Raw genomic sequence first — 26629 nt, forward strand, 5'->3', positions numbered from 1 at the left:
TGGTTTCATATACAGAATAAACTTTGTTTTTATTATGGACGTGGATCAAAAATAAAAGCTTTTATGTACACAGACAGACAGTACACAGGAAAGGCTGTTCAACACCACGGATGGAAAAGCTGCGGCAAAGGAAAGGAGGCGGACGGTGAGGGTTAGGATGGCCGTCCGGGAGTGGCAGGAGGGGATCACCTGGGGGAACAAAACAGACAAAAATAACAGAACGAAACACACAGAGGCCAGGGAAGGAGACAATGCTCAAATTATTCTAACACAAATCCAAACAAGAGCATGCAAAATTATCCCATGAAAACCACACTCAAATCAGACCCAAAAAGCATGCAGACAATGAGGGGACTCAGGGGACATTGGGTGGCAGTCAGCTGTTCCCCGGGGTGTCGGGAGGGTGCAGGGTACGAGCCACCGGAGCCCAGGGGTGAGGAGACCACACGGCCACATTCGGGAGGCCCGGGCACCAGAGACGAATCCCTTTACCACCCGAGGGTTCGCTTCCCAGCAATGACGATGGGACATTTGGTCATTTCCCAAGATTTCGATGAATACTGTGAAATCTCTAGGGGGGGGAGAGGGAGTTGATGTAGGAATATGACAGGTGAGATTTTTTCAAGATGCGGGAAGTAAGAAGGTGTATAGAGATCATCAAATCCGCTACGTAATCACAGTGCAGACAGTGTCAGGATTGCTGACGATTTGTAAGCAAGAATTTGCCCCAGGTGAATATGCCCGGATGCGCTAGCCTTCCCCGGGCCAGGGAGACGAGCAGGGGAGACCGGGTCCCTGGTGAGCCCGGGGTTCGGTAGGATTTCCCTCTGTCTCAGAGCGGGTGCCCCTGAACGTCTGACGGGCCCTGACCTGGGCTCTCTCTCCCTGCCCCTGGTCTGGCTTGCATGTCGTCACCCACAGGATGCGGGATAAGGGTCCTCCGTTTCGACATCAGCCTCCCTGGACGTTTCGCTGCCGGAGCCCAGACCCAGTAATCGCCCCAGAGCCGAGCACAGCTCTGTGTGCCGCTCGGTCGAGGGCAGTGTCCCGCCTGGTTCCCAGCAGGGTCTACGGGTTTCCCTTTTCTACCAAACGGGGGACAAACTCGACGCGACTGCGAGCCACCGGCCTGTGCCCCACTCTCCGAGGGACTTCTTGGGGGCCCCTCATCTACGGGCCCAACGACATACTCACTTCGGTCTTACTCTGGTAACACGTCAGTGAGTAGAGCAATGGGGTCTACAAAAAAAACAAACACAAAAACAAACTTCTTTTTTACCTTTTCCGAGACGTTAACGGGACCAAACTGATGGGGCTATTTCTGCGCCTTGTTAAAAAACAAAACAAAAACAAACACAAAAAAAACAAATGATGTTACCTTCGCCCAAGTCCACCACCCATTTTTCTTTGGTCCAGTTTAAACTGGCTACAGTTGGGAGCCCTCCCATCCACAGAAATGATAAAGAACTTGCTCTTGGGCCCTAACCTTTCAACTGTGGGGTCGCAGGGCGGGCAGGGGGGCCTGCAAGCCTTTAGCTGTTGAGGCCCAGGTAATGGGTGTCCCTGAGGTTTTCCCGAAGAAAGTGTAATTAAATTCCAGTCAAGCTCCAGGAGATTTATCACCTGCCCAGCAGACACAAGCTAGTTTGGAGTTTGGAAGGGGCAGTGGCGCCTTCAATGGCCTTGGCGGGGCTGTGGACGTGAGTCATGGCATGGAGCGGTGTGTCCTGCACGCTGAAGGGCCGTCCTGGGTGAGCCGGCTTGGTCTTCCAGTGCGGACTCAGGGCCCAAAACGCTGGGTCTCAGAACGCGTGGCACCCACGGTGTTTGCTTCCAGCCTTAGGACGCAGCCTGTCCCCCAGACAATGGCCCGTCCCCCTTCCCCGAACCTCTAAGTCTCCTTCTGGCGCCGGAAAGGCGTCACTGACGGCTCGGGGTCTGCGCTGTCAGGATCTCAGCAGTTCAGGCTTTGCTATGTCTTTCCGGAATTTTCTGTACTGCTTACATCATGCTGAAGTGCTTGAAGGCAAGTCCTGGAAGTATTCTGACCTTTTATACGAAAGGTTTCAAAGGTGCCTGATGCTGTTGCTGCCTCCAACACAGAGGTCGGAGTGCCCAGCGCCGCTCGGAGTTGCTGACAAACTTCAAAGCCCAGCGTGGCAGTGTTCACTGTACTAGCAAATCTACCCAATCGAGGGGACAATTTTAGGTTACACCTTCTTTTTTATAAAAAGATATTTTTAAATTTTTATTTATTGATTTTTTTGAGAGAGAGGGAGAAATACTGATTCGTTGTTCCACCTATTGATGCGTCGGCTGATTCTTGTATGTGCCCTGATTGGGGATCAAACCCACTACCTTGGTGTACCAGGATGCTGCTCTAACCCACTGAGCTACCTGGCCATGTTACGCCTTCCTAAGCTTTCTGGAAAATAACTTCAGCCAGAATAGAAAGGAGAGGAGACAGGAAAAGCTGTGTGTGGAGCGTGGGCATATCTCATACAGAGAAGACTCCAATATGAGCGAGAATGACGAGCGACCCTCAACCTCCTGAACCTACCTCCGTGCTGCAATCTGGCCTTATGGTGACGATGCACCGGCAAGACCCTTGGGAAGGTCTTTCTTTGAGCCTTTTCTTTTTCGGCCACAATCTCCCCAAACCCCTCTGCTTGCATTCTCTGCCCGCCGTTCAGGGAACTAAGATCCCAGAGCAGCGGCCGAGCCTGCAGCCCTGGGAACTTGCAACAGGAAAGGCTGCCTGAGTAAGCATCCTTCTGAACGCTCCTTGGATGCCCTTTAGCTCAAAATCGGCCTGGATTCCTTCCTTTGCAAGAGGAAAATGGGGGCCAGGGAATCAACAGGGGCTCTTTTTTGGAGAGTGAGAGGGAAAAGGCGTTATGGAAAATTGCCTGCGTCCTCCGACAAGGCTCAGTGAGGCTCGCTGCCTGTTGCTCTCTCAGCTGTGTCCTGCCTCCTGTTCCACGTGACTTCCCTGCTTGGGGTCCAGATGCTTCCGCCACAAAGCAGCAGGGATCCAGGACTGTCCTGGCTGCTTTCACAGCTGGCAGGCTCTGCAGGGATGGTCACCCCCAATGCCTTCTCCCTGTGGACTAAAGCCACCGAGGCAGTGTGTGCCCGCACAGGGGGCACCTGTCCTGTGAGATGCTCTGTGAACAAGGCATCGACGGCCAAGTGGGTCTGAGAAAGGAGGAGACCCCAACCCTCTCTTGGGGGTTCACCACAGGCTGATGTTTGAGCTCCTGTATGGTCTCCCAGTGAAAGAAATTCATTTGTAGTTATCCTTTCTTAGGTACGTTGAACCAAGACACCTTGGTGTGTGTAAGCCTTGTTCAAACCTCATGGAGTGCACTCGGGGGAACATGCCTCCCGCGTGTATTCCTGTGACTAGGCAGCCACAGCGTGACAGGGCACCAACGCATAGTCTTCGCCGTGACCGTGGCAGGTGTGTGCTGCGCCGGGGGAGAAGGGCGGCGGCCACGGCCCACGTGTTCCTCAGCGTGGCATGCAGAGGTCCCAGCAGAAAAACAAGAATCTTAGAGACGAATGGAGCAGCTACGTACACGGGCGCCAGTGCTATTTTTAAAAACGCAAACGAACATTGGCCACACAGGCACGATAAGGCCGTTGGCTTTGGTGATTAGAAACTATTCTGAATATAGACTCGCACACCCTACCTCCCAACCGCCCCCCGCCCATGTACGGTCCCCACCATCCCCACCCAGGAAACACCCCCCATCTCCTACCTTTGACGGTTCCCATTTGCTCCCTTCAAAAGTCTCATTCTTCCCCCAAATTAATGACAGTAACGCCCAATGTTTTCAATTTCCATGTCGGTCATTCTGGACCAATTTGATCACAAGAGTTATAAATATTTAGAAGTCTCGTAACTTTACTGATATGCATAGAAATGACTCGGATACATAACAAAACATGCGGAAGGGGGAGTCCTTCAAAGGTTATCATTTATTTCAGGTTCAGAAATACAGCTTCACATTTTCACAACAGGTACATGTGACCTTCGAGAATGATACAAGCTTTAGGACCTGGTTTCAAAAATTCCATTTACAGGGTCCCATCCATCAACCAGCCTTAAGAAACCGCAAAGTGCCAAGAATACACTGGAAAGAATTCTCGCTCAGATTAACCAGAGATTCCACAGAGAAGACAAGACTTTGCTTCTGTACACTGCTTCTTCATAAAAAGGCAAAGGAAGAAATGGGAATAAAAAAGGGAGTGAACAGTACAGACTCGTGAGCAAAACCCGGGCTGTACACGGGACATCACACACAAATCGAGTAACGGTGCACTTCTGGTTGGGAGGAGCGCGTCTCGTCCAACTGGCAGCAGACGGTGCACGAGGGCAGACAGAGATACTGTCATCATAATTTAAAGAACGTTACACAGAGCAAAGTTTGAGGAATTCAAGGGTAAAAAATGAAAGAAGTGAAAGCCTTCACCTGAGCAACCCAGCTCAGAGAGGCGGGAAGTCCCACCAACACCCCAGTGTGAACAGGTCTTAAGACACAGGAGAGACTGTCCTTGAACTTCCCGTCTCCTGGTCTCACACGCGTGCACGTTCTTGCACAAATACACCAACAGAAGAGCTTATATTACATAGTTTCAACATACTCTTCAAGGCTGTGATACAGAGCGCCCAGCATTTTAAACACAGCAACTAGACGGAATGGCTTAAGACAATCTAACACATTGGAGCCTTTAAGGAAGGACCGGGTGATGGAGTGAACCAATAATCATTTCTGGGAAATCGGCTGGATGCGCTCACATCACCCTGAGCTCACAGCTATCAGTCCTCTTGGTGAAATGACAGAGAAGTCACAGCTCCAGCCTCCCACGGTATCTTCTTCCACTGAGTTCCATTAATAGAGACCTACTATGTAGAGTTCATTCTCAAGGTTAAGGAGATTCCTGTCCATTCCAAATGATTACATTGTTGTCCAAGTAAAAAATGTTCGCCTGACAAAGAGGACCGATGACCCACCTCCGAGGTGTTACGAAACTCCTCCCCTGCATCTCTAGCCCATTTGCTCGGGAGGATCCACTTCATTTGTTACATCGCTGTAGCCCTGTCCTTTATATATTTTAAACAATTACTGTAGAGAAAAGATGACTGGGTAGACCAAATCTGGCTTTTTAAGATTCGGCTCAACAATCTAAGGACAATTAGAGACCCACAGTGCAGGTTTTCGGATCTCACACTTTTGACTGAACTCCATCGGAAAGGTTGTCTTTCCACTTTAGACAGCGGACTTAGACACAAATGCCCGTGCCTGTCATTCCACCAGGTTGTCATGGTAATTCTTATCTTGGCGCCTCTCAGAACAAATAGAATCTGGAGAAGCTTTTGGATACCTCAGGTACCCTGAGGCTTGAAGCACTATTCCCATGCATTATAGCAGGCTTTCCAGAGCTACCTCTTGTGCTGGCGCAGCTTAAAAAACAGATCCACACCCACACATACAGAGCACACGGACACATAAATATTTACATCCCTCCACATACGTGTATGCACAGTGCACACACGATCACACTCATGCTTGTGGCATTTTAACAAGCGCTTTTAGACCTATCTGCCCCAGGGGCACAAAATGCACAAACTTTACAGAAACAAACACACTATGTGTACACTGTTCTACATGAAGACACATGCATAGAAAATGTGTTTGTACACGGAAAACATCAACAGGTACCACATACTGGTATTAGGTCCCACTTCATTCTGGAGAACTATGGTCGACGCTACACTATAAAGTCATAAAATTAATCTACATGACTACTTTTTAACCCTAAATTCAGGAGGCTTATAGTTATATCACAGAAACTGGTTCCGTTACGGCCAGTTTTGGAATGGGTGAGTTTGTATCGGACACCTAGGCCGTTCACTAATAAACAGACCCCACTGCTCTGCTATGTTACAAGGACACAGCTAAAAGCGATGTTCAGGAGAGTCATTTGGGCAGATGACTTCTGGGAATGCAATAGAGCTGTTCTACGTTAACATTATTTCAATAATCTGTCCACAGCTGAGTACATGGGTATTCCAATGAATCAATAAGCATGCAAGATTTAGCTTGTGGCATTAAAATAGATGTACCTAGCAAACAGACGGCGTATTTTTCCAAATCCCGAAACACTGTAAGTTTTATTTTGCTACACTAGGCACGACAGACCTCAGTGTATCATGTAGGCCACAGCGGGGACAGGAGGAAGCTACGCAAGGCGTGAAGTGGAACGGGAAACACTCAGGAAGCTCACTAAGCTCCTTCCTGCCCGAAGGCCTGATGGAAGTACTGCCCTTCCATTCCCAGCTCCATTCACATCGACACCAATGTCTCCCCTTAGCGGGTGCGAACCCGCTGGGAAGTGGGGTCAGCGCTCATCACGGGACATCGCACTGCGGCAAACTGAACATGTTCTCCACCATGCCGGCTGGAGTTCCAGGGGTGGGGGCTGGGGCCCGTCAGAAACGACGCAGACGTGAACTAGGAGGAAAAGGTGCCCACAGGAGAGGCAGTCGGGACAGTGACACTGTGGGATTAAAATCTGAGAGCAGCGGCCGCCGAAGCCAAGTGCCATTGTTTACAACAGCGTAAGATCCGGGGAAGGAACTTGGGAGGAGAATCTCCAGTTTTCTTTGACCCGGTTTGTGCTGCACTAAGATCTCGGCTGTGGTTGTCCACAATATTTTCCTTGAACAGAAGGGCATTTTTGAAATACAGCAAAGCGCAAACCACACACAGCCCAAGGCCAAACCCTGGAGCATACACTCCATGAGCTGCCTCTTTCGGGAAATTCAAAGGAAGAAGCAAAGGGAATCCTTCAGAGAGGGAATTTTATGAAAAGATCTCACTCTAGATTATTTCACTCTGGATGTTTACTTAACATATTTCCATTTAGCTGTGACACTATTTTTAAAGTATAGTATATTTCTTGCTCATCTGCTCCCTTCACCAAGTTAATTTCTTCCCAATAGAAAGAAAAATGAGATATGAGATTTAGGATGGCGATCTTTATACAATCTCTGTAACTTAAGAGTTGAAATGCCCTTTTTAATGAATCTTGAACTCTCTGGGTTTTTGCCTAAGTGGGCTAGCTGTAACCCTTTAGAGTAAGTTCAGAACAACGCTGTTCAGCTCCGCGAGCTCTCTTTTTAATAATGGCTGGAAGTTTTTACTCCATAGTTTATGGGTGTCTGCTTTGGGTATAAACTACACAGGAAATTAAAGTGACGTGAACATACAAATCACGTTTGCTGCTTTCAAAGGGAGACGTTTCAGTTGGCGAAACCTGATTTACTTCTGCGGAGTATGAAATAGTGTCGCGGGTCCCGTCTGGGAACAGTTAGCCGAGCAGATTCCAGTTGGCTCTGGCAGGTCTCCTGTGCACTAATCATCCGGCCCTGGGTTATCCAAAACTCAGCCTCAAGGCTGAACGATTCACCCCCCAGGCTAAAGGGCTCTTGTAAATTTCAGAAATGTTAGAATTTGCCAATTTGCTTTGGGTCTCTGTGTCTTAATACCGTTCTCTGGAATGACCTGGATGGAGACTCTGAAGTTGCATAACTATAAAAGTTGTGAACTCTGCTCTTAAACAAAACGACTTTTCTTTTCATTCCGGGTCCCTGTTCTTTAAATAGGGTTACCCCACAGGAAGGCTCTCAGTTTATTAAGAAAGCCTAGAATAGACAGAAAGTTACTTCGAGCCTGTTTTAAAGGTAGGCTACATGCTTACATATGAGAATTATGTGTTAGAGAAAGAGAGGAATAGTTCTGCCCCAACCAACCAACATAAACAAATAAACCGGAGTTCGTATCAAAGCGCAGTCAGCCATGCCTGAAATTAGGGAGCATCTGAAAAAAATAAATGTTTTCCACGTCAGCCTTCACTGTAACCTGTGAAGAGGTGATTATATAAATGAATGAAGAAATTACATTTTCCAGATACTTCTAGAGACGTGATGTTTTGCTTCTTCCTGAATTCTCAAATTAACCAGTCAGATCTGCTGGATGACCACAGAAGAGACAAAGTCTGACATGTTGTTGAATGAGCTTCTAGCATGAAACGAAACTCACTGGCCTGAGGGGCAGCCTCTAGAACAAGCAACGCATTCACTTTTCCTTTGCAAACTACCTTGCGCTTCTGGAAAAAGCTTTCTTCTTAAGAAACCCTGATTTAAAAAAATTTACTTCCTAGCAGTCTTATAAAATAAAAAGGAAGGAAAGAATATAAACAGGTAATTATGGAGTAGACAGAAACCTTAATAATAAATAATACCTTTTCTGTCAACCAAAACAGAACGTGGGAAAATAAATACGTATGGCTTAGGTTTGAGCCCAGCATCTGAGATCTTGTAAGAATTATATTCAGTGGGCTCTCTGGAAGGTAACCTGGGAAACTTGTCCAGTGCGATTTCAAATGTAATCCCAGGGCAGGCACACGGTCCCCAAAGTGTCGGGCTGCCCCACGAACCTACCTGGGTCGTCGGCACAACACAGAAAGCCTCGCGGACTGAGCAGTTCTCAAGAGTCGACACCCCCAGAGGGCGGAGGTACCATGAGCAATGCAGGTGAGTGACGGGTGAGTTAGTACAACGGTTACTTGCCTATGGATGTCCACACACGAGACTACTCATGATTTACCACGACGGCTATCAAATGCGTGGTGTTCGCATGGTTCGTTAGTAACGAGCTGCCAGGCCAGACACTTCCTTTAGTCTAACAGAGAGGATTCTAGCGGGCGGATTATAGTGGGACGAGTTGGTGATGGGGGTGGTCTCCGGCTAGAAAGACAGAAAGAGAGAGGTCAAGAGGCAGGTGGAATACCGAGCAGCAGGTGGTCCCCAAGACACAGAGAGAGAGACATCACCCCGCATGCTTCATGCAGACAGGCCAGCAGGACAGGTTGCCACCTGCAACAATTCCACCACTGTTCTCTTTCATTCACCCAGCATTTCTAAAAACAGAAATGAGTGCTCTTCTCATATGCAGATCGTTCCGAATATGGAAGTCACGCCTCCCAATACTAACACAGATACGAAATTATTGAAAAGTCATCTGAAATGCACTCCACATTTCTCAGCCAATACGGTACGATCCCTTGCAGTTAAATATACTGGGGAACTAATCAGGCATTCTCCAGGAAGCAATAAGGGGCCTCCGAGAAGGAGGGGTTTTGAATTTTTATTTCCCTTTATGTGATAATAATCTTCCCCTTTTCCTCCTGTCAGGATATTCGTGATCACTTCTCACTGACTTTGGCGGTAGCTTTCTCCACTTTGTTCTGTACCTACTTACAGTTTGCGGAGTACTGGGAAGTCAAGGGTTTGGGGATTCTCTACACTATGTGTAAATAGGGTCAGGGTGAGTACCTGACCGCTGCTGAGTATCTAAGTACCTGAGTACCTGAGGATCTGCTGCACAGCCTCTTGTTCCCATTTTGGGTCCTACAAGTTTTATTGGTATGCTCATGATTTTTACATGATTTTGCTCCTTTTCTGGTTGGTAATGGTGTTTCTGATAGCTGAGGCTGCTGAATAAACAAACTCAGGGTAATGCAATATTCTTGGGCCTGAAGATCTCAACTTTAGCAAGTGATACTCTTCACTTCCTGAACCTCCACATTTATTTCCTAAATGCATTCGTAAGTTTTTGTGTGTAGCTTCTTGACTTCATATCTTGGGGTGATACTATGGTGGGGAGTGACTTTTACAACCAACAAAATTCAACAAATTCTACAAATGAAAACCTTTCTTCTTGATAAATCTCTCCCATTGAACTTTTTCAGGAAGACCCCTTCTGGGATGACTTGGAATTTTCTCCTGAATGGAAACACTAAACTGATCGAATCAAATGTCCTTTCTTACATACAAAGAAGAGAAGTTAGAAAAGTTAAAGAAAACAATCAGGACATGTTAAAAAAATCACAAAGCTATAAAATAAAATGAGAGCTCAAGGGCAAAACTGAAGCAAAAGAGATACTGTTGCCTCCTGGTAGACACACCAGCCCCTTAGGCATAAACCCATGGATATCAGCAGAGTTCCTTTTGCCTCCTGCACCGAAAAAACGTCTAAGTGGATAGAGACAGGTCTCCTCTGAAAAGTGGATTCCAACTTAACGTCTTACACTAGTCTTATTACTTACTACACAAGTACTCAATTTTCGAATGTGTAATGGGGGTATTTTTAAAGGCACAGGAGCAAAGCTAAACCAATCAATACTAGCTGTTTAACTGGCGTAAACAAGTTAGTCATCTTCCTGCAGAAAGGCTACGGTGACCATCTGAGATGTTTTAGCCACTCCCTGCTGGGAAAAATCCTCCCATAATCCCCCCTTTTACTTATGATGCTGCCAAACTCACCTGCTCTTTTCCTAGCACAGTACTCCTTTTCATTGAAAAGGGCCGTATTTGTTTAATGAATGTCCTGCATCTCCCTCCTGCACAACCCATCTCGGTGAAGCCTTCTCTGACCTCCCTCCCCCATCTTTGCACGTGGCTTCTCTCGAATATCCACAGGACCCGGAATCGCAGTGGATTCTCCTCAGTTGTAGGTTTCTCTCCCCCAGTGAGAAATGGGTTGTGTCTTACTCATCTTCATTTTCCTGCCGTGTCTATCTTAGTGATTTCATTCAGCCACAGAGTGTTTGACACCTGAGTAAGCAGACGTTTCTCCTAGGGTAGGAAACAATGGGTAGGCAGATCCCATTGTGATATCCGTCAATCTTTCCATGAAATAAAAGTATCTGTTAGTAAATGACGCTATAGAGAAACCACCAACCAACTAAACAAAAAGTTACAGTGATGTATAGAATTTAGACCCTTGAGAGCTCTGCCTATAAAGTATTTGCTCAATTCTTTAGCAGATGCTTGAAATAAAAGTAAATAATAGGCTCCCTCTCCTCACAGAGTTTAACAGTCACATAACACACAGAGATGTAGTCTTACCAACTAAGCAGTTACCAGAGGGGAGAGTAGGTGGTGGCAAGGGAACAGGCCAGAATTTGAACTTAAAGAAGGGAACCTGTGCTAGAAGACTCTGTCATGGGTTAGACTCAATTAGGGAGTTTTATGGGAAAAACAGTGGATCTTAAACGATAAACTCGGTGACGAGCATGGCATGATGGATTGGAAGTTGTTCTGTGCACAGGTGAGAGACTGGACCGAGGACGGCAGCCCAAGAGAGGAAGGAATGCAAACCAGGTTCTTTTCTGATCCTTTTGTTCTCGGCTCCGATGTCTTTCCTCGGCTCTTTCTGACCCCCCCCCCCCAAGGACTTCATGGTGTCCGTGTACTAATTAACCCTGTTTCTAATTATGCATTCATTTTCTAGGGTAGTGCCTGCGTCTCCCCACTAGATTCCTTGAGAGCAGAGACCACATATTCTACATTTGTCACAGGTCCTTGGCATTTAGTGTGACGTGATTAGAAGGCAGTGAATAAACATTCAGTAAATAATGGACAGACGAATGTACGAGAAGTGCCCGAACAGAGGTAGTTAGCCAGGTAGTAGAGGCCACGTCAAGATGAGTAGAAGTTGGAGGAGCCCAGGCATGTAACACCTGGAGGCATTGGTTAGAGGCTTATATTGGAGGCATCACGTTTGTGCAGAAAGCATCCTGACTCAGAAGTCAGAAGACGTGGACGCCAGTTCCAACTGCCAGCTTGTAAAATTATTAGCCCACTGAGCCCGTCCACGCCTCAGTTGCCTCATATATGGCACAGGAGGCTCAGACTAGAGAACCAATAAGGTGCCTTCCAGTTATGCATCGCCTTCACTACTTATTGTGCACCTACTATGTGCACTGCATTGTGCTGCGTGGTTTTTAAGGACTCCGACTCTGTTCTAGAGGCAGACAGGTGAGATGCAACAACGGGCAAGGAGTTTTATTAGAACACCCCATTTTGAGTGGAAAAAAATAGGGCAAATTTTCATAATTCAAACTGAGACTAGGTTCTGGGGGCCTGAAAATGCCCTAAAGCGGTCAAAGCAGGGGAACACGGGATTTTAACAGCAGCATATAAAACTTCAAAGTCGTTGAGGAAACACAGATCCATCATGAGGTTAGAGAAACCAGAAATTAAGTGACGAGGAGTGAAGGAAAGGATTGGATGCTGGCCGTAGAGACTAGAAAGATTTCAGTACTCTGATGGCCCCGTAACTTCTCTGCCCCAACCCTCAGTCGATGCCGAGGAGACAAGAGAAAAACGGCCAAAATGGGCCGTTGAAGGAGGAAGTGTAGGCCTGGGACCAGGGGACACGGCCTTTGTCTGTTGTTCACCACCCTGTCCTAGGACCGAGCATGGTCTTTGGCTCATGGTTTTTGTGTTTTTTTCTGAAATAAATAAATCAGAGAACTTATCCATTATGAGTACAAGGGAGTCCCTAGGGCCTTCCATTGAATATGCACAGCAGACCTGGGTGGTGATTTAATGATTGAAAGAATGAAAGACGAAATCTCCACTAAAATAATTATGACATCTTTAAAATATGCTCACTTGCAGGTTAAAGGAACTCCCATCTATGTACTTGGTAATAAAAAAAATCCCACAGAGCCCCTAACCCTTCTGGAAGAAATGAGCATCCCTTCATTTCTAAAACAATTAGCCCCCAATAATCTCTATATACAACCCCTCCAGAAAGCAGTTCAGGAGGTGCACGAAGTTGCTTGGCATGAACTCTCTTAAGTAATGCTAAGACGTGGGCCAGCTTCGACGCCAGAAAAAAAGTTCAAGGTTTACTGTTAAGGTTCATTTCATTGGTCCAGTTCTGAGCCATTCAAAAAGTTTCCAAAGACATTCACCTCGGGAGACAGTTTGTTTTGGGCCAAGCGAAGCAGTCTGTTTTGTACCAAGTTTTCCTCGGCTGCTTTGTTTAGCAACGGGCTTCGTTAAGTAACCCCTCCTATTGCAACGCGGCAGCTTGCCTCACTTAGTGTTTATTGAAACAGTGTTGTGTGTGGGCGGTGTGTGGTTACCATTTCTGCTTCCAAAGCAAAGGGAAAGATACTCGGAATGCCCGAAGTCGTGTTAGTAGCTGCAGGGGTGGGCCGTTCACAGTGTTTTGGATGAGGACGACTTTTGTAAGAGAGTCAAATGCGCGCCCAGGGCGGGCGGCACGGCGGGGCAGAACTGGCCTCGCTGATAGAAGAGAAGAAGGCAAGAGGGCTGTCGGCGTCTCCTGTGATTCTCTCCCAAGAATGAAGGCCTGAAGTTTCATCTGCTCGCCCTGGGTGCGCTGGTTCTGAGTATTCACGGCGTGAGGCCGGCCTTGGCATGAGTTGGGGGCGGGTTTGGTAGGGCAAGTTGCTGAGCCTGGAGCCCCCTTCGCGGAAATAGCTGGGCCCTTCTGCCCTGCCCCCATCCCTCCTCGGATGGTAAGTGCGGGTTATCGCAGTGGGAAGCGTGCGAGCCAAACTGGGCCTAGGGAGCCCAGGGTCCCCCCCTTCCTACGCTGAAGCCCACCTCTCCCTACCGCAGTCCAGGACTCTGTCTGCTGAGCAGTTACCCGGGCCCGTTCCGATCAGCGGTCCTCCAACTGGACGCCGCGTCTGAGTTCCCTCGGACATGGGGCACGTGAGAACGCGGGGCTCTGCGTCCCACGCGGGGCTCCAATGGGGTGAGACGTTCACAGCGTGTTTCCAGATGATGCTGACGCGGCCGGTCCTGGGGCTGGACTCTGAAAAACCGCTCTTCCAATTTAATTTTGATATAACTTGACAACTCAATTCACTTATCAGGTAATGTAAGAGCAATGAAAGGAAGTTGGGGGGCTGGGACTTAAGAAGGAGGAAGAAATACTTTGATATTTTTGGGAATGAGACTTGGGCAGAGGTCAAGTCGGTTTTAGGTCTGTTCTGTAAAGATGAGGTCCCACCTACAGCATGGAAGCTTTGTTGCTGGTCGTGACCAGAAGAATGGCCGCTTGCTTAGGGGAGCTCGTGATTGCTTTGGAAAGTGGCAGTAAGTGAGGAGAGCAAGCAACTCTGAACGTGCCCTCCAAACTCTCATCAAGTCCAACCTAACCAGCAAGGTGGACCCAAGTGACAAAGAGAAGAAGAACACCGTCACAAAAAGATACACCAAGACCGACACTTCTAAAAAGAAATGAGAGCTGCCTAAGAGGGTAGTTTCTTGCAGAAAAAGAATAGGCAGTAGGCTTCTTTTATACCATGAGTTCTACTTGTTAAATAGAAAGCTTGGAAACGTCACGGTCTCAGAAACTCGGTCTCATGTCCTCACATTTTGGCTCACGGGAGGGTTAATGCATACATCTCAGGTTTCTAGGAGACATAGAGTATCATATCATCTTGGCCAACATTTTTATCTTATTGATGAAACGGGCCAAAAAAAAAAAAGGGTTTGTCTATTAAACCACAAGCAATAAGACACTTCCTTTCTTTTGGCTACACCTGGTGAATTTGTTAAAAAAGAAAGCCAAAGAGACTGAAAACTACTTCTGAGTTTTCTTGAATTGTGCAGAGCACCTCTCCCTGGGGACTCTTTGGAACTCAAGCCGGAGCAGCGCCAGGCAGTCACGGCTCCGCGGGCATCAGGGAGCTGAACTAGGGGTGCCTGCATGTATCTCCCCACCAGGGACGGAGTCCTAGCTTCTCCACCGCACCCTGACTTTATTCTTGCGTCACTTCTCGAAGTTTAAGGCCTGTGTGCCTGGTTTGTCATCCGAACGACACTGCACATTTCCTACAAACTGAGACGGCACCCTGTCCTGCTTACGGCCTCCGGCAGCACCTGCAGAGCACAGGGTCCCGACCCGCAGAGAGACCGTGAGTGACCGAACACAACCCAAAGCTAAGTCAGACGGGAGGGCCCCACCCGTGAAAGGACGGGAGGGCAACTAGCTATGACGCGGGACTTCCTCCGGTGGGTGTCTGCTCTGAGAGAGCTTATGGGGCACAGTATTTTTTTTAATCCTCACCCAAGAATACATTTATTGATGAGAGAGATAGACTAATTGACTGGTTGCTTTCCATACACGCCCCGACCAGGGACCAAGCCCACATCCTAGGTATGTGCCCTGACCAGAAATGGAACCTGTGACCTTTCCTCATAGAAGATGACGTTCCAGCCAACAGAGCCACACCAGCCAGCACCAGGGGACAGCACTTTAAATGTCAACACTGTGTTTGCACTTTGCCGCTTGTGTTGAGTGTTTATGCACCAGACAGGTTTGCCACGTGTAGAAGGTATGAGGGTTTAAGTTCAGAAAAGTGCTGTGACAGTCAGGACTTTGTCCCCATGGAAGACAACACTTTGTGACTTACTGTGAAGATGACTATACGATGCTACCCAGCATGTGCTTGGCCTTTCCGGCTTTAGTGAGAGTGAGCCAATACTGTCCGCGAATAGTTTACAGTAGATGTTGGAAGGAGCATAGGACCTGGAGCCCATTTAAAGGGTTGAAGGAATTCTCTAATGTGATTCTCGCTGTGTGTTGGAGCCAGCATTTCTTTCCCCTGTGAAAACAACCCGTGACTTTATACTGCATGTCACTGGGAAAGTATGAATCGATTGATGGAATTTGAAATAAGAACATGAGGAGAAAAACAGACCATAATTTTTATTTGCTGGTACAAAACCTATACACTCCTGTATAAATTAGCCTCTGTGATAAATGGCAACGGGATCTACCTTGGCAGTCTTTCTCTGTACCGTCTCGAACATCTAACTTGGACTTCACCCACGGGTATGGCACGGATACACCCGCCTGGGTGGGAGGCAGCCGAAGGGTTGCTTTGCTCACATTAACTCTGCTCAGTTTGTGACTTGTAAAAAGAGTTTCACAGTCGCATTCACCCAGGCAGGGTTTTCAATAGAGTACAACGAGAGAGAGAGAGAGAGAGAGAGAGAGAGAGAGAGAGAGAGAAGCTGCTTAAATTGCTTCTGAAAACACATAAAACATTGGGCCAATTCCAACATAAATTTCGATTAAACGTTGCACGTTAACTCACTTTGTAGTGTTTCACCCTCGTTTATGTGTTGGGGTCGGGTATGGAGACACAGGGGGACAGGGACACGGAGCCCCTGCCCAGGAGTTTCTAGTGGAGAAGCAGGGAGAGCCACAGCAACAGTGACAACGGTGGGACAGTGTGATGACAGGATGATGCCTGGGGCGGTGGAGGGACACCTGGAGTCTCAGCCTGGAGCTGGAAAGAGGCTGGGGACTTGGAAGGACTTTCAGAGCCGGGGAAGGTGGAGGGGGCTGGGGCCCCAGAGGACGACACACTACGTGGGAAGGGAAGAGACTGTCAGTTTGAGAAAGCGAGTGTCTCTGGTCCTTTACCCTGGGGTCTCAGTTCCTGGGGTAGCTCCAAGTCCTAATCTGTAAGCAGGTGACTTGGAGGGTTTTTAGCTGAATCAAAATATGATTGCTAAAAAGCATTAGTTTTGGGATGACCTTTTAACGTTTAAACCTCTGTACTGGATCCCTGACAGCAGATGTGCTGGGGAGAGAAAAAGACCAAAAGATACCACCCCCTCCTCCCAAAAAGCAGAAGGTAAGAGAACTGCAGTGAGAAAACTACATGGGGAGGGAGAATATGATTTTTAAAGAGAGGCACACACACAGGGCTATGGAGCAGAGTCAGGCACTGAACCTTCCCATGACTTATCTTTTCTCACTGTCTCTCTCCCCCTCCCTCCCTCTCTCCTCTCTCTCTCTCTCCTTTGAGAAACCCCCAAAGAGATCTCCAAGGACTCACATGCTGTAGGAACCTAGTCCCACGAAGCTGGCAGCTGGAGTAACACTATTTCTATTTCTCTTGGTTGTCTTCTGTCCTCTGCTCCCTGCCCTCCCTGCACGCCCGCCCGCCCAGGCACCTGGGGAAGGGGTTGGCCAGCTCCCCATCTGGGAGAAGGAGGGGGAAGGAGGTGCTGGGAAGGAGCTCCCGCGAGACGCAGGCTCCCACTTTGGGGATGCCCAGCCCTTTGTCCTCTGGAGTCGGGGAGAAGCGAAAAAGTGAAAAAGCGGCCAGGGTGGGGAAGAGAAAGACACGGCCCCGACTCTCTGAATAAAAATGAACCTTCTTGCCTGCCTCGGAGCTGTGGGAAGGCTTTTGCCCCTTTCCGAGTAGGAGTGAGACCCCCATCAGGCCTGAGATTCTGACTCGGGCCTCACCTCGGAGGGTAAACATGGAATTAGAAATATTGACGGAAAGAGGGACTCTCCAATGCCTTCTATTTTTTGAAACAAGAACAAAAAACCAGAGCATGAGGCAATTTGAAGGTTTACATTGTACCAGTGTTTCATTTCTGCCCAACTGCGACACCTGGTGAATCAAAGGGCCAGTTTTAAAAGCACCGCCTGTATCTTTCGAGTCACGAACATCCGTCCCAGGGGCAGGGATGGAGACAAAGAGCGGCCCTGGACTCCCGGCAGCCCCAGCGATTAAACAAAGTGCCAGCAGGGGGAGCTCTCACACGCCGTAGAGCTCCACTTTCCAAAACAAATCTGTCCCCACAAACAAAAACAGAGGGGCAGTGTGACTCTCCTGAGCTGCCATCTCAGGGAACAAACATGTGACTCAGTCCAATTAAATGCTCAGCTCGAAGCCAAGGATGAGCCTGGCGGGGCCCTGCTCTGCTCTGTCCATGTTCCGAGGCAGCTAAATGGGGGCGCTCTTTAGCTCTTGCAAAAGATGGGTCAGGAGGCCGATTTTGGGGGTGATTCTCAGCCTCCTCAAGTGGTTTATTGTCTCTAAACGAGTCCTTGACCCTGGCTCCAAAAACCACATTTTCTTTGGTGGCTGAAAGCGCTACAAAAACTCCCAACTGTTCCGTCTCCTTTTACTCAGTGGCTGGTTGGGCGTTTTTTGTTGTTTTTTTTTTTAGAGGAGGGAAATGCTGTGTTTGTAAAAAATCGGTGCGAAAAAGGACAAGGAATCCTACATCCCCTGGGCCATGTTAAGAGTCTGCAGAAAGAATTAGAGCTTTCTAACACACACACACACACACACACCCCAACTGGAACACAAAGAATTTACTCAGGCAAACAGTGAGGGGTATATGAATTTAACAGTTCTCTGATTTGTAGGGTAAATCTATATTTTGGATGGGGTGGTGGGAGCTGGCGTACTGGGCTCACTGGGTGATCAGAATCACTGAACCTGCAGGAAATTTGCTCCCAATCCCTTTTCATCTCGCGCCAGTAAGAAGTCAGACTTTTTGTTTTACACCTTAATGGCATGCCCACACTTAAAATTTTTATACAAGCTCCTACAGAAACTTTAACTGGGCCCATTCAGACCCAAAGTCACTAAATAAAGCTAGTCTAGACGGAAAAATCTATGAAAACCATATGTCTTTGAGGCATCTGTCTTACAAAACCCGCCATTGTCCTGCAGAAAGACTTGACAAAATATGCTTTTTTGGAGCACGCTGCTCTAACGAGCGTGGGGGACGTGTGGAGGGAGACGCCCCGAGTTGCATGGCAAAAGGAACCCCAAACTGTTTACAAGTGAACGGCGCTTCTTTGTCTGTGAACACCACTGAAAGGGAAGGCAAGGGTGGATGGAGTTTCAATTTCCACTATTCTCAAAGGGGCCCAAAAAGTTGAGTTTTGTTCCCCTACACTCCTGCAGGACGTCCCACTGGGGAGCTCAGAGAAACTCCGTTCCCACTCCCAGAAAACTCTGTTGAATGATGGCGTCTGTGGAGGAGGCCAAAGAACCAGAACATTTTCTTCTGATTACTACCTCATCCTGCTGGCCTGCCAAAAACAGCCAGGAGGCAGGTGTCCAACCTAAGACTCGAAGGCAGACTGTCCTAAATGATCGGGTGTAGGGCCTGGCTGGGAGCCCCAGGGAGTCGGAAGGACTGGGGTGCAGAGCAGGGGGGCCATGCGCATGCACCAAAGGGGGAAGGCTCTGAAACCTTGCTTTTCCCACTTCACGCTGCTTTCTGAACCAGAGGTGATGGTCCGCTACCTTCGTTATTCTAGCTACAGCACCTATTTCTGCATTTCAGGATGCGCTTGAACGAGTGCTATGAAATGCATAGGAAAAAAACAGAAAATCAAACTTCACTGATAAAAATAATGTGTTGACTGAAAAATGCACAGTCTAAGGACACTGTGGAAGTGTTGCTGAATCTCGCTGAATCTCGAAGGTTCCTTGTGACCCTCAGGCATCTCGCTCTCTGTGGGGAGGGTGCTTTGGGGCAAAGTAACGACGGTTACTGGCTTGAGCATGCTGCTCGGTCACCTGGGAGACTCCGAATGAACAGAGCACCTCAAATGGCCACTTCAGGAGAAGAGGTTCCAGGGAGGGCCAGGGGAGGAGGCGAGAACAGTTAAAAAGAAGGAAACCTATTCGCTGTAATCAATCACGCACCAGGGTTTTAAGCACACGTGAGAAACACCATTTCGACATGCTTATTCAAAGACGCTGTGCTGTGAAATGAGTTTTCAGTATTTTGATTCGTTTTCGAGGTGACGACGGTAATGGCAGTCATTTAAGAGTGTTGGAAATATGGAGGCAAATCAAGCGATCACAGCAGCATCTCTCAGGACAGTTTCCTACATGGAACTATCGGGCATTTAAGGTTGTTGAAGTCGACAGGGATTGCTCTGGTCCATGGATTCCCATGCCGAGCGCTCTGATACCACTAGTGCCAGAGCTAAAACTCCATGTCGGCTCCCCCCTCCCGCCAATGGTATGTGGCTGTACCCTGACTTCAGCCCCAGATACGTGGAGGCCAATTACAGCCCTGGTTTCTCTAGTTAACACGGTGACGAATGTTTCCTTAACTTCCACCCCAGGAGACGATAATTAAGATGGAATCGGCCTCACATGAAGTTTTATTATTTTAGTTATTAAAATATTTTCCAACACTACTAAGAGGCAAAAATAAATTCTGATTGTTTTAAATAGCAGTAGGTTTTTTTTTCTTGAGTTTTTATGGCTTCTCGCCCATGGTCTAAAAGGTAGAGCAGTGGGCAGACTTCTAGCCAAGGCCCTCGAACGTGACACTGTGGGGAGATTTATTCACGGGAAAACTTTCATTCACTCTTAAAATTAACGTTGAGAGTAATCCTAATATGAGCTTAAAAACATACACACAGAACAGAGTAGATCTTACATAAATATCCACTCCCAAGTGGAATCATTTCATTTGGGTCTCCACCAGCCTTTCTCATCTCCTACGCTCGTAAGAGGTCTCATTCGAGAAGAAGGCAGTAGTTGTGGACCAGAATAAATTCAGAGGAAGCCGCCTCGTGGGAATGTGAAACTAAATACAGGCAGTCTTCAAACGGTGGAGGCATCGGTAAAATCAGGTCATTTTCTGCACCATGTTCAAAGCCGCCCGAGTGCTCTCACACTGTCTCACTCCCTCTTGGTTTTCAAAACTGCCAGAGAAACTTGCGGGTTCCCTGGTGGTGGCTTGTCTACCTGGTGGTTACGCCGGTCTTCACCTTATTCGCCTTCTCAGCTGGTTCATTTGCTTCCACAAAAACAAACGGACAAACCCAGGGAAGGAATGGGGCTCGTGTCTAAATTTTCTATCAACTCGCACACTTACTGGGTCGTTAGAGCAGAACTGACATCTTCTCCCACTTCTCTGGGTTCACGGGGAAGTGCCGACGCTGTGGAGATGAGGGATTCTCCCTGTGCCTGCCCACCTCAAGGGGAGGAGGCCCAGGCTGGCCATCGATGATGAGTGACCGAGGACTCTGCTACTCGCCACACTGACTAAGCATTCTTCCCGATCCTCGGGCGGAATGAGGCCTTTGTCCAATTTATGTGAGCTCTAATAATTCTGACTGGAAAACAGGGGTGGACGTTTCCTAGTGTTTATGGGAACAGTTAAAAAATACTTCCAGAAATTAGAGTGCTTGTTATTTGTGGTTCTGTCTGTCATGTGGTTCCGATGGCTCAAAAGCAGCCAGAGGAGAAGAAAGAACCAGGCCACGGGGAAGGAGGCCCAAATACCTTGTGGCTTCAGACTCCGTCCTGGGCCACATTTCTTCTATTTTTGGTCAGACTGCCTGCATGACCTCAGCGTCCCCTCAACACCGGTAATGTGGCGTCCATAAACACAAGAGCAGATTCTCCCAGTGCTGTCTCCTTCCCCTGCACCGAAAAATACTGGCCAGACCGAAAGGGTCATATTCTTTTGGCAACAGCATTTGGTAGGTTCATCTGGCAATGAACGGGTGTAAAGGTGTGTGGATTGGAGGCTCCTCCCGACAACGGTGACAGTGCGCTGGCTCAGGTGAGCTGAAGGATGTCGGTGTCGGGCGCGCTAAAACCAGCAGTCAAGCTCCAACAAGCAGACAGAAGCCACCAAGCCCTGAGTGGAAGCCTCAGCAACTTCCTCACAGCGCAGGAAGCAGGCATGTCAGGCACATTCTGAGGGGAAGAATGAGCATGTCCATCTTCATGTTTCATTCCCTGGCTTTTCGTGGGCTAAAGCAACTCCAGGGACCCCAGGCCCACGTCCAGTCTCACGCTGCCGCTGCCACGGCAGAGGGAAGGAAGAGGCGCCCTGGGGCTCATTCGTCTACTTTGCTGCTTGGAGAAAACGTAAGGGTGAGAAAAGCCAGGAACCGTGTTGTGCCGTGAAACCTGGAAGTCATTGCAAAACACGCCGTTTCGATCCCGTGGCTTCCCAGACTCGAAGGCTTTCCCTCTCACATCAGGGGCCTGGCTGTGGGACCGGAGACTGTGCCTGCCGACATCGGGTGGAACTCTTTTTTTTCTCTTTTCTTTAAGCCGAGAAAGAAAGTCGACGTGTACAATGTGCAGGAACATTCCGCAGATTCCGAGGGGTGACAGCTTGCTGCTGACTGGCTACGGGAAGAGCGACCATTGCCCTGTGCATTTTTTGCTGGTCAGTGGCCGCACTGCCAGACACCCATCCTGGCTGTCTTCCTCTATCAACCAGGTGAAACCCTGGCTGGAGCTGGGTGCCTTGCAATTCAGGAAGGCTTTGTCTGCAATGGTTGAAGCTTAGGAGTTCTGAGCCCCAAAGAGGACAAGGCCAGAGCCACCAGCTATTATCTGTCCGTGACCGGACAGGCAACAGTCACGTCCGGTTAACTTACTGGCGGCCACCACTGGGCCACCCGGGACAGAGCACGAGATGGACATATCGTGAGCTCTGCCTGCACTGGTGCTGCTTGTCCTTGGCTTCCTGTAGACCCTTCCTGATCTCCCCTTTTTTCTTACTCTCCTGCAACCTCAGCTGCTTGAGACAGTCAGGTAAGGGACACACTGAAAACAGAAAGGCCGTCAGCAGTCTCTCTCGACACATGTGCAAAGCCCCCAGATTCTGGACCTCAGAAAGCAGGTGGTTCCGTTCCTGGGTCTCGTCTACACGGCACCAGCCACTCCGAGCTGTGATGGGGGGCAGGTGTCTGAGGACAGTAGACTCGAGTTTCCTGGACACAGGCGGAGACCACCAGGCTCCTCTGACTTCTACTGAGACCGGACTGAAACCGCGGTCTGAAGAGTGAGACACTTCAACACTCCCCACGGAGCTGCCTCCGTGAAATGCGCTGTCACCGCCAGCGGTCGCTGCGGAACTGGAGTGACTTTGTGGGGATAGTTAATTGAGGGGCTTAGATTAAACTGCACATTTTCTTGAGTGAACGGCTTGTGGCCAAATTTCTGTTTTCATCCAAATATATTAAGCACCATGACAACTCATGTGAAACCTGCAACGAATTACCAATTACATTTGGGATTTTGGTAACAAATCTTGGAATACAGTAGCCTCAGGAGATGCCTTAAATTTTAGGAATCAGGAAGAGCATCTCAGACTTGATTCTCTCCTTGGCAGTCATACCTTTCAAAAAAAATCTCTGCTGAAAATAAAAACTGTTCCCTGAACACTCCAAATACCTAATTGCGGATTTATTTGTTTGTTCTTTGAAGGGGAAGGACAGGGGGAGGGGTGGGGAAAGAGGAATCACAAGACAAATTCATCATCTGTCGGAATGGCCCCCAGCTGCTTAGAGGAGTCACCCTCTAGGCGGGCTGTGCTGGAGGGAGCAGGTCGGGTCGGTCCCAGGACATGACTGCGGGGGCGTCGGACACAGGCCGGGCACGTGAGCCGCTCAACTGTCCGTGGACCTGAGCCCCGAGGTCAAGGTTCGGCAGCTTCACCCTTCACGGCGCCAAACCTTGAGGTTAGGGATGCAAAGACACACTCATAAGCACTGCGGGCTCGTCCTTACTCAGACTCTGCGGGGATGGGTGAAATAACAAAACAGGAGAAGGAGCCCTTGGCCGGAAGTGAAAGGGACTCTGCGTTACCTGTGAATCGAATCGACATAGAAACCAAGTGAAGGAGATAGAACCCGGCAGAGTATCCAGGCCAGATGTTTGCAACCAGGTTAAATGGCGAAGAGACCCGAATGGCTTTTATCTCTGCAAAGAACAGCATATGAGTCTCTAGGTGGAGGGAATTTCTCTGCCTTTGCCGTGGTGGTTTAGTGCTAAGTTGCCCAGCATGGGGGGCTGTGATGAGGCTCCGTGTGTGCCCTGCAAAGTCAGGGAAACCGCCCACGTCACGGAACCTACGTGGGGACCCAGGGCCATCTGTGCAGCACAGGACACCGGCTGCCTCAGGGGGGGCTCCTCAGAGACTTTGAGGGGAGCCGTGGCGGGTTCCCAGGCCGCGTTCCTGTCACGTGGCTGAGCTGGAGGACGAGCCAAACCTTTTCCTATGATTCAGTTTTGCCATTTTCGAAAGACATCACCAGCCTCGGTGAGGAGCGTGGTTGCAAGACAGTTTGTCTATTTTTCAACATTCTTAAAAATAGAAGGTGGAGTGAGGAGGTCAATGAAGTTTGCTTTTCCTTGGAGAGGGACCCTTCCTCCCGCCCCATCCCCTTCTGACCGTTGCAAAACAGCTCAGCCCGGGGAAAGGGGGGAAGACAAATGAGTGAAATAATGCCAGAATCGGCTGCTGCCAGGAAAAACACACGCTGATTCAGTTCATTTGTTCCATCGATGTCCAAGGCTGAGATTCCCAATTAACTAATTTTACCAAGTTGGAACCGAAAATAGCTACATCAGCCCTCAAGTGCCTGGCGAAGAAGAGCGGGAGCTCCCAGGAAGAAAGAGAACAGGACCCCCGAGGAGGTGGGGATGTCTGAGAGCACCTTGCTGATGCCACTGGCGGGGCTTTTCAGACAAGGTCGAGCCCCTTCACCAGAGTCGTGTGGGGCGATGGGCAACCCGACTGTGCGGGCGGTGGAGACCATCCCGCAAATTGGACCTGCGTGCACGCGAATGACTAACGACAGAAGCATCCAGGCTGGTGGGTCTCCCTGGGACTGAGACGCTCCCCAAGTTCGGGTGGAATTAATTAAAACAGGCGCGCAGTCTGCAGTACTTCCAGCTCCCTCCCTGAAAGGCTTCGCGCACATAAACCAGAACAGCTTGGGAAGCGGGGAAGCTCTGGGCCAAAGATGACTCCACCAGCCTGCCTTTCCGGTGCCTTCACGTTGCAAGGAGAGAGGGAATCATCATCTCAGAAGCAACAACGAAACAAAACTCAGAATGCTCGTGGTTTCTGTACAAGTCCAATACCTTTGAACTGGGTTAAAATAAAAGTATATAGGCTCTTAAAAGTCAAGGTCATTACTTGCTAATGAAGTCTCGGATTATCCAGAAGAAAACTGCACAGGCTCATGCCCAGTGGGAGAGCTGCTGGCTTCCAAAGGTTCAGTTATGGCTTTTGGGATGTTAAAGCCCTGCTGGGAGCCAGCGGGACCCCAGCTGTGCTGTCTTGTCACCTTAGGAGTTTCTGGTTCCAGATAAAAGAGGAGAAAGGGCCCCTAACAAAGCAAAGAACTGGGTGGGGGTGGGGGTGGAGGGTGGGAATCAAGCTTCCTTCTTGTAAAGCTAAGGGTTGTTTTCCTGGAGATGATGGATAATGGCATTTCAACTTTATGAAGTTTTTAATAGAGACAGTGTAACAAATCAAGGAGGGAAAAGAGAAAATATAAATAAATAGAACAAGGTGAAATTTCAACAAGAGCTTCCCTCAACTAACTTTCTTCTTTCATTTTTTTCTTTCTTTCTTTCTTTCTTTCTTTCTTTCTTTCTTTCTTTCTTTCTTTCTTTCTTTCTTTCTTTCTCTCTCCTTTCTTTCATCTTTGTCTTTCTTTCTTTCTCTCTCTCTGTTTCTTTTTTTGTGTTGTTGAAATCTTAAACCCCATTTCTGGCTTGCATTTGGTAGGATTCCTGCTCTGACTTTTATTAAAAACAGACTTTATGCGGTCAGAATTCTCCATCTAAAGCTAAACTTGAGCAGGCACAAGGACCCAGCAAAGCTGTTCTTGCTCTCTCAGGTGCCCCCCACCCCCCCACAGGGACGTCTGTCCCAATGTGAGCGAACTGGCCTGAAACTGGAGGGCTCAGCACAAAACACTCTCCCCTTCCACTCTGAGTTCTCATTTCTCTTTCACATGTGAGACTCTGCAGTGGCAGATCAAGTTAAGTATGGCTCTACCTTGAGAATGTTCTTGAATGTCTAAATAACATAACTGTTGTCCTATAAATTCCCCAATGCGGATGCATGGAAGCTGGTGCCCCCTTTTTTCCAGCTGAGGCTACGGATTCTCACCACGAAGTCCATGTGCAAGCTCGGGGCCCCCCGCCCCCCCCACACCCATTTAGATGGCCCAGTGTCTCCGAGGGGCGCTGGCAGGGCAGCGTGTCTGCAGCCAGGAGCAGAGGCAGACAAGCGAGCAGGCAAAGACATGCACGACCATCCTGGGGATGAGCACCACTGGTGGCTCTGGTTCCTTCTCGTAGCTCAACAGACAAAAGGGCCAACTCCCAGGCTTCTGGATGGGACCCCCGCCGTCCTACTCCAACAGCCCGCCCCCAGCGCCCTCCTTACCTTCCTGGCACAATGAGAGGTACTTGTCCAGGCAAGTTGAGGTTTCCTAAAACAAGAACTTAATCTGGCCCACAGTGAGGCTTGGTGCTGACACGCATGTTTTCTTACGCACAAGGGGGAGCCTTCGGAATCCTCCTCAGAGGCAGGGGGTTCAGTCTTTCCTCACCCCGTGCACCGAGCGTGCCCAGAGACGTGTTCTGTGGTCACGAGGGGGAGTGCAACTGACATCTAGTGGGCAGAGGCCAGGATGCTGCTACCCATCCTAAAACGCACAGGGCAGCACCCTATAACCAAAAGGTCAGCAGTGTCGAGGTTGAGGGCCCTGGTGGTGTGGGTGGGGGGTGCAGCTCGGCAGTGAGGCTGCCTGGGATCAAAGCCAGGCTCCTCCAGGGCCTGCCTGGTGGGGCGGCCTCAGCCACGCTGCTTCCCCCATGTGCCCTGTCTGCAAAGTGCAGAATGTACCATCTCGCTGGGTCTGTCGGGTTAGACACGAACGTGCCTGCAAAGCAGTGAAGGCAGAGGCTGGATGTCCTGACAGCACATTAAATGAGAGCTACTCTTGTTACTGCCGCTCTTACTAGAGACTTTGCTCAGTTCCAAATAAATGACCATATAAGTCAACCCTGTTAGGTTTAGAGAAAAAAATATATAGGTTTGAGAATGCAAATATCCTCTTTGATGAGGACCAAAATGATGGTAAAGGTAATGACCACAGGGCTG

At 48.8% G+C, this 26629-nt stretch overlaps 1 protein-coding gene across 7 annotated transcripts in view; it reads right to left on the minus strand.

Annotated features, from left to right (window-relative positions):
• The window catches only part of DNM3 (dynamin 3), a 374683-nt gene continuing 348054 nt past the window's right edge, over positions 1-26629 (minus strand). For 2 of the 7 annotated variants that reach the window (XM_053659305.1, XM_037167462.2), the window contains one exon: positions 3805-8818. In XM_053659305.1, the coding sequence (XP_053515280.1) occupies positions 8749-8818 (70 nt within the window). In that variant the 3' untranslated portion in view covers positions 3805-8748. Of the gene's footprint in view, positions 190-1194; positions 1240-1279; positions 1328-3804; positions 8819-22088; positions 23178-26629 lie in introns of those variants that run through there. The other 5 variants (XM_037167463.2, XM_053659306.1, XM_053659307.1 and 2 more) reach the window with 4 other exon arrangements.

Source organism: Artibeus jamaicensis, unplaced genomic scaffold (assembly GCF_021234435.1).
Source record: "Artibeus jamaicensis isolate MK-2021 breed Jamaican fruit bat unplaced genomic scaffold, CSHL_Jam_final scaffold_625, whole genome shotgun sequence".
NCBI lineage: Eukaryota > Metazoa > Chordata > Mammalia > Chiroptera > Phyllostomidae > Artibeus > Artibeus jamaicensis.